We start from the raw sequence: 17,361 nt of genomic DNA on the forward strand, positions 1-17,361 counted from the left end.
AGCTAAGTCTGACAAACTGTCCCTCCTCGATGATTGCCAAAATTTACATTAAAGTAAAGAAAATGTTCTTACTATTCATTGATTAAGGTACAGAGTATCATAAAGTGGTCGTCTAAAAAAATTACTCAAAATCCCCCCCCCCCCACAAAAAAAGTAATCCAACTTTATTTTCAAAATGTTACTTCAAATTTTTGAAAAAGACTGAATTTACACTGTATAGGTATTATAGGCCAAGTTTTCATATTTATTATTTATTTTACTGGTAACTTAAATATTAACTACTAAACTTTCCCAATGCGTCACATTTTTCTGTTAGTGCATCATTAATTACCACCACCTCTTATTGTAATTTAGTATTTTCATTACAACCCAATCGAAAACAATGCATGTTAATTGTGAAAAACCGAAATTTTTATATACGTCTTTTTTTAAACCCAGTAGAGAATTTCTGCGACAACCTTTTCCTATAAAAATTCAGAAGATACGTTTTTTAAGGTTGAGAACGTTTTGTATTTTCGCAAGATAAATAAATCTAGGTCAAAAGAAATGAAATATTTTTGATTTTTTTTGTAAAATTAGGGATCAAGATAAAAATTAGGCCGCTCATGTACGTTGTATAAACTATAATATTACCCTAGTTCAGTGGGTGGAAGGCAACAGAAGCTCTATGTCTTTTTCTGTCCCTAAAATTTGGCCTGATCCTACTAATCATTTTGATGATTACTGTTTTTTTCTTACTGGACAAAAGTACATTCAGAATAAATAAAAAAAACATGACATCTTTTTCTCGAATGTGCTGTCTACTCTTAGACTTGTTTCTCATGTTTAAGTGGTAAATGATACTAATTCCGACGTTGAAGTGGGGTAGGAGATACAATTCGTCTTTTCAGAGCTGTGGCAAACATGATATACAAATTTATGAAAACGTAAATTTTTCTGAGAACGTTTCTGAGCCCTTTTATAGTCCCCAGATATCCAGTAAACATCTTAACCGTCAAAGCGACGTAATTTTTTGCTTGACTTGGTTCTACCGAACAGCAGGCGTAACTTCTCGGTTCTAAATTACCTTAGACATGAATGGAAGTTCCTTAGATTGGAATCTGTTTGTAGAAAAAAAATCTTATACCCGTCAGTAAAAGAAATAGTTTTACTTAGTGTTCTATAAAATGAAAGATTCTTATTGTGTTTGTTTTGTCATAGATGGACTGAACTTATATAGCAAACTTATATACCACGGTATAGTTGTATACCATTAATCTGCAGAAACCTTTTTATTTGACTGATGTCATTAGCCTTTATATTGATTCATCAAAATGTGGAAAAAGATCAGTTTTCCTTCACAATAGAAATAAGAAATCATTCATAACCTATGTTTATTAATTATCTGAGAAAGAAATATACAATAACAAGGATTCCATTCTAAATTAATTTAATTACGAAAATTAAGTAAATTTTATTAAATTAAATATATTTAAGCACAAAGTTGTATGGATTTAAAGACGTAATAGCTATTTTTAACCAGAGAATCGAGTTGTTTCGTACGCTTCTCTTTATGAGCCAGAAAAGATTCGTTTTACTTCTCTTTTTATCATGTTAGATTTACAAAAAAGCTTTCTAAAAACCAGAGATAAAAAAAGGTTTAAATTTTCAAATATTTAATAGACTTTTTATTACAATTAAGTGAAGCCAGATTTTATGAGGGTATTACTTTCTGAGCATGATTTGTAAGAATTAATTACTTACTCTGCTTTTGAAGGAAAACTCAATCTAAAAGATTTAGCAGCTAAGAAACCTTTGTAAAGGTGGTGAAACTAATTTTTAGGCGACAAAAAAAGAAGTAACTGCAAACCCCTAGTAAAACATCTTAATTCCGAATATCACTATATTTTCTCCATATAATAACGTTTTTTTTTTGTGAAATCTTGGCGCAGATAGCTACGAGCAAAGATAAAAATTCCACTAGGGCATTAGAAGGATGGAGAACTGACAGGAAGGCCGCTGGGACCTAGCAATAACGGGCGACTAATGCTGATTTGAAAACAAGAAAATTTGGCTCAAAAAAAAAGGAAAAAGGAAAATTGAAGAAACTTTTTCGTATTTAGATTCTATTAACGTTATTTTTACACAAATAAACTCTATGTAAGTGAATAAAATGTTATTTCATGATAAATAAAAAAGATTCTTCATAAGACGAGTGTTCAACCTTACTTTTTGCTATTTCTAAAAATATGTACAATATTGATTATAATAAAAAAACTATACGTTATACCTTTATTCAGTTTTTTAAAGATAATTAATTTCATTAATTTTACACAAAAAACTTCTTATGCGGTCTTTTTCCTAATTCATTTTTAATTAAAAGTTATATTTTGTTTTTGTTTTGCAATATCAAAACTTATAGTGAATCTTAGTAGGTACTGAACTGTTCAAGAAAGAAAGAGTACGTTATGAAATGAACGAAAAGATCCCTACTCTCAATTTAAAATTAATTTATGGTAATATGTTCCTAGTTCAGTCTCAAATAAGGTCACCTGCAAATTTATAGGAAGGAAATACGAACGGAGTAAAAGGGCAAAATTGAAGAATATCCAGGTTAATCTGTGAAGAGGATTAGAGTTATACTGTTACAAAAAGAAATACTATAGAAATAAAACGACTTCGTCTCAGAAGAAAGAAGAAGAAACTTGCTTAGGATTTAAAACGCTTTAAATTACATTACAAAAATAACAGGAGTAAAAACAAAATTCTACTTCTTTATATTTAACAACATCTAGAATAAATGAATTTACAAATTATTTTACATTAATTTATTAAAAAAATGATTAAAATAATTAGATGAGAATATTAAAATTTTTTGTAGAAAACTTGAAATCTCGAAGTCAAAATCAAGTTTTTATTTTTAACTAATCTAAAAAAAAAACAATACATTTTAAAGCATACTGACGAATGTTAGGATTTTCCCTAATTACACTATTAGACGACAAAAAGAAAATAATGTTTCTCTAAATGTGATACCATTTATTAAATTGTTTTTTTTTTTGCATACATTACAGATCGGTAAATACAATTTTTCTATCACCCTTAGTTTTAAATAAATTACGCTTCAAAAAAATGAAGGGAGAATATAGTTAAAATCTGTAAAATTTATAATTTTGCATGGCCATACCTGTATTAAAAAGATTTCGCTAATGCGTTACTTTTATAAATAGCCTCAGGCTCACTCCGAATTAATTTCCAACAGTAATCGGTCAGCAAGTTAGTATTTCATATCCCTTTATAGCGGCTTTCCATCACCGAAATGTCTTGCAGAAAACGTTCACCGTGTTCGTCACTTACGTCTCCGAGGTTGCTCGGAAAAAAATCAAGATGTGAGTGGAGGAAATGTGTTTTCAAAGACATATTACATCCCATAGCTCTGTATGAAATAAGAAGTTGATTAACAATATCGTGGTACTTGCCCAGTTTTTGTTTACCGAGAAAATATTTGCAAACGTCTTTAAATGAAGCCCAAGCTACACTTTCTACATTATTTAGCATCTAGTTAAATACATCATCATTGACCAACTCTATTATCTGAGGACCAACAAATATTCCTTCTTAAATTTTTCCTTCACTTACATTCGGAAATTTCACCTTGATGTACGGAAAACCGGGACTATCCTTCTTCATTACTTTTACAAAATTTTTCATTAGTCCAAGCTTGATATTGAGAGGGGGTAAAAATATTTTTTGGGTTCAACTAAGGGTTTATAAATAATATTTTTCCCATTTAGAGTTAAGTTGTCTCGTTTCTTCCACTCTTTAAATACATAATGTTTATCCCTAGCTATTCAAACAAATTACCATATTTCGTATTTATGTGTTTTAAGGCCTTATGCGAATGGGTAAAAAAGTAATTAACATCGCTGCTGCCGAAAATTCAACATATCACTGAATCATTATTATTATTTTATATATATATATAATATAAAGTAGATCCTCCCTTAACCAAGATGAGTGGCCGCTGTGGTCGAATAGCGCCTCGGCCTTTCATCCGGCAGTTGCGGATGACAATGCAGCTCTCGCCACATTGACTCGTCGCTTGTGAGTGGCCAATTTTCCCCTTGACCCCTAAGTTCCAGGGTGGCCCGGTCTCTGGCCCCCAAGAGCAGGACAGCCAAATATCAGGTGTTCATTTGACTGGACCTCCCCGCAGACGCACAGGTCATCAGCTGCCAGACGGAAACGAAACAGATTTTGATTCAAGTTAGCGTGGTTGGTGACCACCCGGGCACCTGCTGCCCTTAAAAACGAGCTCGAAGCATACAATCCCCCAAAATCCTGTATAAATTTATACAAGGATCTTCCAATAGTCGTGGTGTCCAATTCAAGCTGCCATGCTTCCATCGCGAGGCTCTGGAGCCTCTTCTCCACATGGCGGCCCGAACTTTCACCACAAATCGATTGGGAGAGCCTTTCCCAGTACTTTTTCAATCTTTGTACAAGGGTATCGTAGCAGTAACAAAAAACCATTATAAACGAAAGATGTTATCTCATACTAGTATTAGAGCTTCCAGTTACGCACACATTAAAAGCATTGACCATAAAACATGCATTTTATTTGTTGGCAGAATCATGGAATTCAATCGATCAAACAATAATCAAAAAATCATTTACAAAAATAAGCCAGAAATTCCACAGGTTAATGATCACATAATTCTGTGTACTATGAAATTGAATGAGGAGTTTTGTGCTTTATTATAAAATATACTGGGATGAAAAATATAAAGGAAAATGCAGTTCTAGACTGGTTAGAATCGGATTCAAGAGAACCAACGTTTAACATTTTTGATGATGACAAGTTTGTGAAGTTAATGTTTGATGACAGAAAAAGTTAAAGAAATCTCCAATGATGAAGACGAACTGATTGATGACAATGAAAAAAGAATAAACACAACGAATGGACTATATTTCTCACAAAAACGCTACATTATTTACAACAACGAAACGATGTTCCTTTCCATGACTTAACGGTAGTATGGAACTGGCGTGATCACGCTGCTGTGGGCAATGTTATTCGGTTGTGATAATAGAAGGTGACAGATTTTTCCGTTAAAAAATCAAAGTATGTTGATGTGAGTCGATGCGAGAGTGATTAGTGACTATTTATTTTGTTATAATAAATACAGTAAAATAAAATAATAAAGAATAATACTGTTATAATCATTTTTAATTCGTGGCTTATTCTGCTACCAATTCTATATTAATATGGTTTGTTGCCCGAATTCAAGAACGAAACTTAAGTTCTCAGTTAACTGCGGATTCCGTTATCCAAGCCAGCAACACCCCACCAAATATCTCGGTTAAGAGAGGCCCTACTGTATTAATATACACAGTGATATTTAAGTATGGAAACTGCTTCTTACTCCATATCTGAGAGGTATTAGGAGGCACAAAGAATGCGTTTTACGTAGTAAAAAAATCTGCATTAAGCTGGGTTTTAATTTTTTTCCTGCCATCTAAGATCCGCCATATTGAATCAAATTAATTTTTTTAAATAGGAAAGTGGACATCTGACATATGATTTCGATTTTAAATTTTACAAGATAAACAATGATTAAACCCGTTTTTCTATTAACTCGTTACCGAATTATAATCACTCAAAGTTGTAATGGAAAAAAAATTCGTGTTAACAATAAAACGCGTTGCATGAACAATTTTATTGCATTTTTCATTCATAATGCGTGCAATAAGGAACTTTAAGCAGTCCTATAATATTGATAATAATAAATGATAAATAATAATTAACTACACAACAACAATTAAATGGCTATATCAACTGATATTGTTTTCTAAATAAAAATTAACTTCCATTGTTAATATCAGCTGTTATTTGTTACACACACACCCACACGCGCGCGCGCACACACACAAAAGCACACACATCCAAACTAATAGTTACAAATGGAAATAAATTAATGGATATATCTAATTAACTATGACAAAATGAAAGTATAATTTTTATTAATAGAAGTGACAATTACAAAAAATATAAAACAGTTATAAAAAAAGGTTTATATTGGTGTAACGTTCATTAATTGAGTAATGTTTTGTGTGTACGATTTCTTAATTATCATATAAAACAATCACAGTACTTTGAAGAAATAGTAGGAGTAGTAACAGCAACTCTCGAAGAGTCGTTATCATCTAAACAGGACTTACGATATAAATAAATGCGCATTTAATGAAATTTTCCCGTAGATGATATTTTATTGGTCCGCCTTACATTCGGAACACCACTTCACTCTATTCTGATTAAGTCATAATCTCATCGAGCGATTTTCTTCAAGTACATAAAATTTTAAAAACTTTCATATATTGAAATTATGTAAACATTTTCACATTACTTCGTCGAGTTTTAGTTTAATATTTATAAATACGGGTAAAGTTTAAGTTTTTAAAAATATTAAGTCCTTTGAAAAAAATGCTGATTTTATGAAAAGTAAATGCTAAGTGGTTCAATTAAAGTAACCTTAACAGTTAATTAATATTTGTTTTAAAAGCAGTGTCATACTTGTTATAATAATTCAGTAAATAGTTTTTAATAAAAGTTCTAAATTCATATAAAACATAAGTTCCAATTCCTTGTAAATTTAAAAGAATTATTTAAAAAAGATTATTATAAAAAAAAAAAAAAAAAAAAAAAAAAAAAATTGTAGTAATTCTACAAATAGCCTATCAACGTCTGCTAAGAAGAGACGATGAAATTCTGTTTAGACTGCGTACTAACAAAGGTTTATACAAGAAAAAGAAACAACCAATACAGATAAAACAGTAAACTGATTGTTTTTGATTCATTGAGATGATTGTTTTTCAAAAGGAAAATAGTCGAAATAATTTTTTACTGACTGGCAATGGTAGTAGCTAATGGTTGTTTTTTGATTCTATACAGCTAACCGTTGAGTTTTGATCCTGTTCAAAAATCCACAATCTATAGCCAATCTATAACCGATCTATAGCCGATCTATAACCAAGATTAAGGTCAGAATAGCATAATGTTGTTAAGCCACTCGACATCAAATCCATTTGATTCAATTGTTATAAACAATAAGAATTGATTTCTCAAACATTGTTACTACATATAACATAATATATATTGGTATGACCAATCGTAAATTCTCTATACGTGCAAAAGAACACATGGATAATATAAAAAACAATAAACCAAAAAATTCTAATTTCGCTAAACATATATTAGATAAAGGTCATAAATACAATCCAAATACTTTAATAAAAAGTTTAGACATATCTTATAATTATTATAATACATCTATTTTAGACAAAATATCACATTTACAAAAAAAAAAAAAATACAAACAAAAAATAAAATTAATGAGCAAAGATTTTTTAAATCGGATAAATTATTTAAACAAGCCCTAAATATAGATATAAAGAGATAATATTCAAGTAAAATATCATTCGTGTAATATTGTTCCTGTTGATTTTATTTTTTTCCACCAGTTTACACTGAAAATTTCATTCAGTGTACTGATAACTAGCAATCAGTCGTGGCTGCTAAATATTTTAATTTTTTTAACTTTATTTAATAATGATATTTTAATCTTGTGACGATGGTGGTTGTGAAAGTTGTGACAGAAGAAGAGGTTAATGAAATCTCAAAAAAAAAATAACCACAACGAATTGACAATGGAATGGACATTCCTCACAAGAGCGCTCCATTATTTAAATTGACGAAACGATGTTCCTTTCCTTTTATTAAAGGGAAGCCTGTCATTCTGCAAATCCCCACTTTCCTGTTGGTAGCGATATTCTACCGAAATTGCAAGTAATCTTAAAAGTAACATACGAGGAAAATGAAATCACAGATCATTGATAACCTAACCGAGTGAGTTCTATTGCTACCGTATCACATATTCCATCCAGGCCTGTGCCGGACAGTCTTGGACATAAATTAATTTCGTTTCAGAAAGCTATAATTTTTTTAAAATCAATTTTAAACAGTCTTTCGTCCTCTTTTACAAAACACCTTACATTTTTTTATCCCATTTTTGGATGCAGTTCATTTTTACTAATATTGATAGAAAAGTGAAATAAACAACAAAGTTAATTAACAAATAATACTATAGGGAAATCGGTTCAAAACTTCACTCACCACCGCACAATTACAACTCACTATATACTAATGATAACTTAGCGAAAAGTTCGAATTTTTCAATCGAAACACAGTATTCTTAACGCACAAAATACTGAAGAGATAAAAGCTACATTAACTGAAGAAAGTAATAGTAACGAGTGATTTTTAGACGTTATCAATGATTAATTTTTATGATTAATGGTGGTTGATGTGACCTTCTTCACCATTACTTTCCTATCAATCTTGGTTATTCCAGCCACGCCTTTTTTTCTTTCTGTTGAATACAGATAACTGTTATAATTTTCTATCTTTTTATGAATCAAAAATTTGTGTCCAGACATTTTGTGCGGATATATATATCCGGATATATGCGGATATATATTTTGTTCTTATATTCAATTCCATCCGACTTTTTTAAGTCAGGTTTGTTTAGTATCCGTTATCAATATGTCATGAAAAAACTACTTTTCAAAACATTCACGTCTTAGTAAGATCTGCAAAGGGATATAACGAAACATCTTAGATTAGAAATTATAGAATAGGATAGTCCATACACGTAGATGATTACTAAAAAAAACAAAAAATTAACAGTATGCGGCCAAAGTAGATTCAGGTGATGAGCCCACACAGAATTCTTAATATCTAAAAGAATGCAACATTGAAGAATATGTTGGTGAATTATCAAAAGATGGACTCTGGGCGAACCTGCACAGGCCTTTTATTCTGTAGAAAAGTTCTGAACTTAAAATTAACCGCCTTCTTGATTTCAAAATTAAAAGTAATTTGCTGTAAAATTTTAAAAATTATATTTACGGAATCAAAACTTTACTCTAGACGAGACCCCAAGGTCTCGTCAAGGTAACTACAATAACTTTTTTAAGATTTTAACCTGTATATGAATTTAAAAAGGAAATTTATTCAAATCTTTACCTTTGCTCCAATAGATGAATAAGGTTCATCAAATAAAGACCATACTTGAGGTTTCAGCTTTTGCCACCATGAAAGATGACCAGCCAAATAATCTTCTTCATATCCAAATATCCGGGAAATCTCTTCGTCTGTTGGACGTTCTGCATCTATGTCCAATTTATCCAAGATTGCAAGGGTTGTCTGAAATTAAAGAAACTAACATGCATTTATTTATTTTATATATTAATATTAGATAGAACAACATATTATAGGAGATACGGCATCAGAAACAATTCTTTTCTGAAATTGGCTTTATCATACTCATAATATCAAACATTAACGTCAGACTTACAAAGACATGTGAGGAAAAATGGTTTTCCGTTTATTCTTCAAAGAGCCAAATCCACCAAGCCCACCGAAATGCAGGAGATATTCATCCTCCAAGAAATACTAATTTCTTCATCATAGGGATTGGTAGCACAGTAAATATCATTATTCTTACGGAAATCAATTTTAATTAGTTCCTCGAGTACTTCAGGTGACATATATGGGTTAGAACCATAAGGAGACTGGAAGGGAGTGTAAAAATATATTTAGTCTGATTTTAATGATACAAAATGTTTATTCCTCAGCCGATTGGCCTTTCCAAAATGTCTACGTATATTGATTCAAGATTTACGATATCACGCCTATTATTTTAGTAGTTCAAAGTTCAGTATTATAGATCAGTTTTTGTTTGTTGCAATAAACAACAAAAAAAATCCTCGTAAGATATGAACACAACCAAAATATTAACAAACAACATTGGTAACTTTCTCAAAGGAAATTTAGAATTAATCAAATGGTAGAGTGTAGTAGAGTATTACTGGTTTTATATAATGCTGACGATTCTCCCTTTCGAAATTGGCACATCAGTAGAAAAGCAATAAATTCCAGAAAACCTAAGAAATAAAATGATATCAGAACACGGATGGCAAAACTGAAAAACTAAATTTTGATCGAGGCATTATCATCTATTTATATATATTAAAATAAATAAAAAACAGACGATACTGCAAATCATAATCAACTCCATTTCAAAGAGTAGTTAAAGGATTTTAAAAATATTGTTGGATTAGAAGTAAAGAGACGGAATTCAGTTGGTGAAAAGAAAATGGCACAAATATGTATATTTTTCGTGGAAGAAAACATTTAAAAATAATTAATCCCAGAAATAAATCATAATGTTTAAAATATAATTAAAATTTATATTTTAAACAAATTTTATCACAAAACCGTTCATCATATTGTTCAGGATTCACTGTTAAGTTTATGTTGACTTAATTTATATGTACTGCATCTGCATTAGATCAGGGGGAAGAGAAATAAGAAGTTGATATCCTGTCAGAGAATACTATAAGTTAAACTTACTCCTGGTATTAGCAACCAGTCCTCAACCAGGATTGGTTACTAATAAAATCACTTTCAGTAGAATCACTGATTCTACCATAATGTCATAAATTATGTGCTGTAATGAAAAATGATTTCTTTTTAAACAATACAGGATTATTTTTTAATCCAGAAGAGAATACCTAATCCAGCATTATTTTTTTATTTTTTTTTTTTTTATGAAATACATATTACAAATTAATACATTTTTGCGGAGATGAGGTCTAAGTACAAGTACAATGGTCGTCAATGAAATCAGCAAATATACATCAGGTAAAATAGTGTCACATATCTATGATTATCTGAGGAAGGAAGAGAATCACGGCCAGGATATCGTCATACCCACCGTTCCTGAATATATGTACATTTTGTAGCTATGCGAGTTTTTATCATTAAAAGCTGATAAGCGTTTGAAAACTTATATTACTGCCATAATTAATCCGGCTACCATCCATACTTCAGGTCTGAAAATTAAGAATAAGGAATGACGTGCGTTCTTAATAATAGAAATAATATATATATATATATATATATATATATAAGGTTATCTCGCTAAATTAATTGCAGCTTAAGTACAGCAGACATTCATAGAATTTATTTTAAAATACCTAAATTTAAAGAGATCTAAGCAAGACTTTTTTCAAAACTAAAATTTTTCTTTAAGAAGATATTCAGGTAGTGTTTACTTCATATTTTTATTAAATATATAATAACACATGTATCAGTAGATATTCCACATAATATATTTGCGCGATAAAAATTATAAATGGGTGAAAATAATGAATTTTACTTCCTTGTAGGATGTAAAGGAAGTATTGTGATCGCGAAAAATTTCGGTTTTCAGATTTCAGCAGAAATATCCATTTTGACCGTCCCTGAATCCATTTTGACTAGTTTCGGCGTGACGTCTGTACATATGTATGTATCTCACGTAACTCAAAAACGATTTTGGATTTGGGACTTTTGTAACATCTAGTTGTGCACCTCCCTTTTTGATTGCAATTAACTTTACCAAAAGTGTCCAAAAAAAGCCCAAAATCCAAAAAAACTGGATTTTGGATTTTTTTTATTTTGAATTTTGAATCTTGAAATGTATACCGGAAAACAACCCCCTGGTCCATTTGCTGCAAGTAATAAACCATACGATATTGTGAATCGCATTGTGCTACCCATTTCAAAATCAAACCGCAATATAACATTGTATAACTGGTTCACCAGTTACGAACTAGTCTAGCATCTGCTCAAAGAACACAGGCTAACGTCAGTTGGAACCTTGCGTAAAAAAAAAAGAAAAAGACTAATCCCTCCTGAATTCACTAAAACTCGAAATGCTGAAGTGTTTTCATCCCAATTTGACTTTCAAGAAGATATTAGTCTCGTTTCTTATATCCCTAACAAAAATAAGATGTTTTGCTGATGTCGAGTTTGCACGATGATGATCAGATTGACGATTCAACTGGAGAAAAACGAAAACCTGAAATTAACAGCTACTATAACTCAACCAAATGTGCGGTGGACGTCGCTGATGAACTTAGCGCTACATATGACGTGAGCCGTAATTCAAAGAGATGGCCTCTTACCATTTTTTACGACACATTGAACATTTCTGGCATTAACGGTCTTATAATACACCGGATAAACAATAATAAGCCAATGGAAAAACGATGTCATTTTTTGAAAAGCTTAGGTCTTGCGCTCGTCAGAGATCATTTGAAAAACCGCCAGAACTTGAATCGCTTGCCACGAGAAATGCGTAAGAGAATCGTAGAGTTTACTGGTGCGTCACCTGAAGAGCCTCCTGCTAAAATACCTAATGCCCGCAAAAGATGCCAAGTATGCCCTGTACAAAGTGATCGTAAAACGAAACACACATGTCGAGGTTGTGTTAAATATATTTTCCCTGAGCATATCATATCTTTCTGCAGTGATTGTGTAAACAATGAGGATTCAAATTAGTTTCGTTAAACTTTTTTTCCAATGATATATTAGTTACGTATAAATTAAGTGCGATATGTAATTGAAAAGACTATATTTTAGTGTAGTAAAGTGATGAAACTCTAAGGGATCTCAAATTTGTGTGAATTTAAGTAAAAATTCAAATACTTTGGATAAATGTTCTGTAATTAATATTTTTTTTCTTTTATTGTTAAGATTAGAGTGTAAATATGCATTATAATGACAAACATTACGAAATATTCAATAAAACTTGAAAATATCGTACATTACATACACGGGTTATATTGACCCACCTCAAAAACCGTGTAACAATTTAGTACCACAATGACGTCGGGTTAAATATATTGATTTATTAATAATTATTAACCTCTGATTGTAAAACGTTTCTTACAATAAATAATAATTCAATAATATTAAATAACAATAATGTTATACGAAATAACATTAATTTGTAAATTCTATATCTAAACAGCATTTGGTGGTTTAACTTAAATCTATATTATTTTTCATAAATGGAATAGAATTACCGGTATTTTAATGTAGTGCAAATTGAATGATAAAACAGTCAAATTTTTTCTGATATTCCTATACTGTTACTTTTGGAGTCATTTAATAATAACGATTGGATTTTTTGCTAAAAATTGGAATCCATTTAATAAATAGAATAGAAGCATTCCGTATGGTTTGGTACAGAAAAGATCTCCTGTAGGCCTCTTAAATCCAATAATATTTTTGTAAATATTTACTTATTTAGAAAAAATAATGTTTTTTATCCAATAATATATATTTCTTTGAAACTTAAAAAAACATTAGATAGAGATCGATACAACTTTTTGCAACCCACCATTTCTTGCAATCAAATCTTATCTGAAAATAAACTTTAATTTTGAAATCTTAAAGAGATATTAAATCGAATTTGAAAAATTAGTCGGAGAAAGAAATGTATATCATGCTTATCACCCAATATAAAAAAATAATATGCATTGAAAGAAAAACGTTTTATTAATAATCAAATGAATAAAAATACCGGTTCTTGAAATCGATTGTTTCCTTTCTAGATTTATTTTTTACTGTCAATTCAACCACAGAAAAATTACACTGAAGGTATTTTCTGAAAAAGATTTGTAAACTGGAACGATTTATACGTAGGGTATTTTGAAATTTCAAGATAATTTGTAATTAAAAAAATTATCTCTTGTAAATTGAGCTAACATCTCATTAAGAAAAGCCTATTACTTTTCTTTGCCAAATTTCAAGGGATAATATGTCGTATATCTATGATTAAACCATAATAATAAATCTAATAAAAAATTAGTAGCATGTTCTTTTTTCTGCAACAATATGATAAAAAATTATTATTATTATAATTAATTATTATTATAATAATTGCTGAAGGAATCCTTGTATCCGATCCAGTCCACTTTCTGAACCACCCATCTGCGTGGCTGACTCTGATGCAAATCACTATTATCGACTGAGATTACAACTATGATCGCTTCTAAAGTAGTTTTTGGAAACGCACCGCGTAGGTGGGAGTAAGGTTGCTGAACACACTGATTGATCGATGCACGAAAATGTACCTGCTGAAGATGACATAAACGTATACGATCTATCCTTCAATAAGCAGAGATCTAAGTTCTGCCTCAGTCGATTAACTATATTGCCTCGGTCAGACCATGATGATGAACCCCAAGAATTGTGATGGGCGTTTAAATCGCCAATTATTAGGGATGGTAAAGGAATCTAGGAAAACAGTCTGGACAGATCATCTTCACTGCTATCAGAGTTTGGAAGAAGATATAACTTGCTGGTATTTGTTTTGAATGGTATCAATATCTTCATTGAGATTGTAGGAATGTCTGTTGCTAGCAGAATACGAGCGGCTATTACTATTTCCTTCAGAAAAACAGCCACAACCTCACGTTCACTATCCTCAGTTTGATTGACGCAAATTTTGTAGACGTATCCGCGAAAGAACACATCATCCTGAGAATGGTTGTGTTTTCTGCAGACGCAGTATTAAAGGATTGTCGTCCTTTATTAGGATTTCAACATCCTCACGGTGAGAACGGAGACCGCAAACATTCCACTGATTAATTTTTATAGCCATAAAAAAAACCTTTTCTCTGTTAATTATGTAAAAGCTGTGCGTGCAAATTGCTTATCAGATACAATGCGGTTTTTCTTTTTACTATTTATAACTTTTAAGAAATGTTTCGCTTCTTCGGGCACTTCAATAGTCTCCATATCCTCGGAGTGACCTCGAAATGATGGTGGGGACTTGGAACCCTGGGAGGCTGGAGACACCTTACTAGGCGACGAGGTTTTAGTAGATCCCTTCATAAGGATCTTGGTAGTTGTCTGCGTTGTTGGTGCAGCGGTAATTTTCTTTAGAGGATTGGTTGAAATGGATTCTTTAAACCACTTATATATATATATATATATATATATATATATATATATATATATATATATTAAGAAGTATCGTTTATTTTTTGTTAGTATGAGTTACTTCAAAAAGGAAATACTCTTAATTTTTTTTTCATTCAACAGTTCATTATCAAAATAATAATTTTAAAACATTATGAATAATTTTAAAAATTAAATGAAAAAATGTGACAAGAGTTGATTACTTTTTAACAATTCCAAGGGCTGTTTCCAACGGGTGTGCAATATTGTAAATTCTCCTGAAATCATGCAAATTCATGTTAAAAAAATGAGTTCAACAGAAGCGACATCCAATTAAACAGCCTTTGTTGAAATAGATTGACTCTGTATCTCCCGCATATGGAGGTTTCCGTTCATATATCTGAATTCATTTATTGAAATTCACTGAAGCGTTCCTAAAAATATATACTTATAGTTTAATACTAACAAATCAATCACAGTTAAAAACAACGCTGAAACTTAAGCTAAATAATAATATATAAATATTTTTTTTTTAAATCCATAAGCAAACCAAACGTATGTTAAAGTGCCAAATATTAATCAACAGTAAAATGTACATTTTTTAAAGATATAAGTTAGGAAATAATTTGAAAATATTGTTAAATGAAACTATATACTTATGCCGCTGTACTAAACAGCATAAATAGTTATTACTGCTATATTTTAATTTTATTTTAACAAGGAGTTTCAATAATAACAATAGTAATTAAAAAGTTCATCTCAGTTTTTCATTTAATATAACTAAATAAGATAATGTAAATTTATTCAAATAATATTATTTTTAATAAGTTTAAAATAGGACGTTTTAGAATCATTTTTAAGAAAATCATCACGACCCAGGAATTCGTAATTTCACAGGCTTGGAATCTGGATTTTTATGTATGTTCATTTTCAAACAATTTTAATTAATTTTACATTTTCTAATTACACAATAGTTATTTACAGAAAAATTTTTTTTGAATTTTGCATTTCCGTTTTATATCTACTGAATATATACCATTTTATGACACAAATTCTTGTTTTCTTTCGGAATGAAAATTTTCTCATTTCGTTTTAAACAATAATGAAAATATCCTAAATAAATTACAGAGAAGTAAAATCTAATAAAATGTTGTAGTTTAGTTCATGGAATTAATAACATACTCTTCCTAATGACATAATAAAATTATGTCATTTATGTAATAAAGACTCCAAAACAACCTTTTGAATAGATCATAAACATTTGGGACTTCCTCCTACAAAGCAAATTCTCGAATGAAGACATCTTCTGTATTGTTCCACGAAATGAAAATACAACCGTTGATATTTATCCTGCGATAGAAATGAAAACCACTGGATAACGGTTAAACTATGCCATCATTTTTCTAACAAACAAAATATGTTAAAAGGGTTTTATTTGTGAAGAGAGACGAATAGTTGATAATTTTCAGTTGTGTTAATTTTTTTTAAATGCTTAGAAATAAGTTCAGTATATGTTTATTGTTGTGCAGGAATAACAATTTAATCTTTATCACTCAAAAGGATAAAATTAACATTTACTGATATCTCTAAAGGGAAAATAATATTGGGATTTAGGGATTTTGAAAAGTGGATATTTATTTAACCTAAATGTAAGCTAACCAGGTTCAGAATACAGATTTCATTTCCATAGATTTAAAAGAGCATTAAAAGCACATTTATTTTAATCCAAAATTACTTTTAAAAGGTAGATTGTGAAACTGTACTTTAATAATGACAAATTGCAAGAAAAAATTTATTCTATTTTATAATAAAAAGTTACAATTTTCTAAATTATTTTCATTGTTTTTAACTTATATTTTTGTTTAAGATGATGAATGAGGATGACATGTAAGAATGTAAATGAAGTGTAGCCTTGCACAGTGTAGGTCGACCATTCCTGAGATGTTTAGATTTTCGCTGTTTTGATGAAATCTGCTGCTACAAACTCTCAGAAATTATAAAAATTAATATTATAAATTTACATCGCTGAATTTTCTTAAATTACTTTTCTTTGCATTCGTCATAACTTTTGTATCATTATTTCCACATTAAAATCCCGAATCCATCCAATTTTCTGTTTAGTTTTATCGCATCATAAAATTGAACCGAGTTGTGCCACAAATTTACTGACAAAAACAGATAAATTGCGCTGGTAGAGATGTTATTATCTGTTATAATAACAATGCAGTGCGGTGATTTAATGTTTTATTTTGATGATTCCGATACTGCAAATAATTTAATCATAACTATCTTAATCGAAACATGGAAAAATAATTAAATTCCTCAACAATTATTCCTTACAGAACTAGTAGCTTCAAAAATTGGGTGTAAGTAATTATAACTCTCTAAATCCTCATCACTAGTGTAGACTAAGTTTATAATTTATGTTTCAACCTAAGAAGAAAATTGACAGATCTTTACAATTATCCAGGATTAGGAGAACTCATTCATATAATTTCATCAGTATCACTTAACTGATACATTAA

General features: G+C 30.2%; 1 protein-coding gene across 2 annotated transcripts in view; it reads right to left on the bottom strand.

Moving 5' to 3' along the window:
* LOC142318320 (potassium voltage-gated channel protein Shaw-like) overlaps positions 1-17,361 on the bottom strand; it is a 263,076-nt gene that overhangs the window by 80,190 nt on the left and 165,525 nt on the right. For both annotated transcript variants that reach the window (XM_075354896.1, XM_075354895.1), the window contains exon 4: positions 9,065-9,244. In XM_075354896.1, coding sequence (XP_075211011.1) covers positions 9,065-9,244 — 180 coding nt within the window. The remainder of the gene's footprint in view (positions 1-9,064; positions 9,245-17,361) is intronic.

Source organism: Lycorma delicatula, chromosome 1, assembly GCF_047948215.1.
Source record: "Lycorma delicatula isolate Av1 chromosome 1, ASM4794821v1, whole genome shotgun sequence".
Taxonomy (NCBI): domain Eukaryota; kingdom Metazoa; phylum Arthropoda; class Insecta; order Hemiptera; family Fulgoridae; genus Lycorma; species Lycorma delicatula.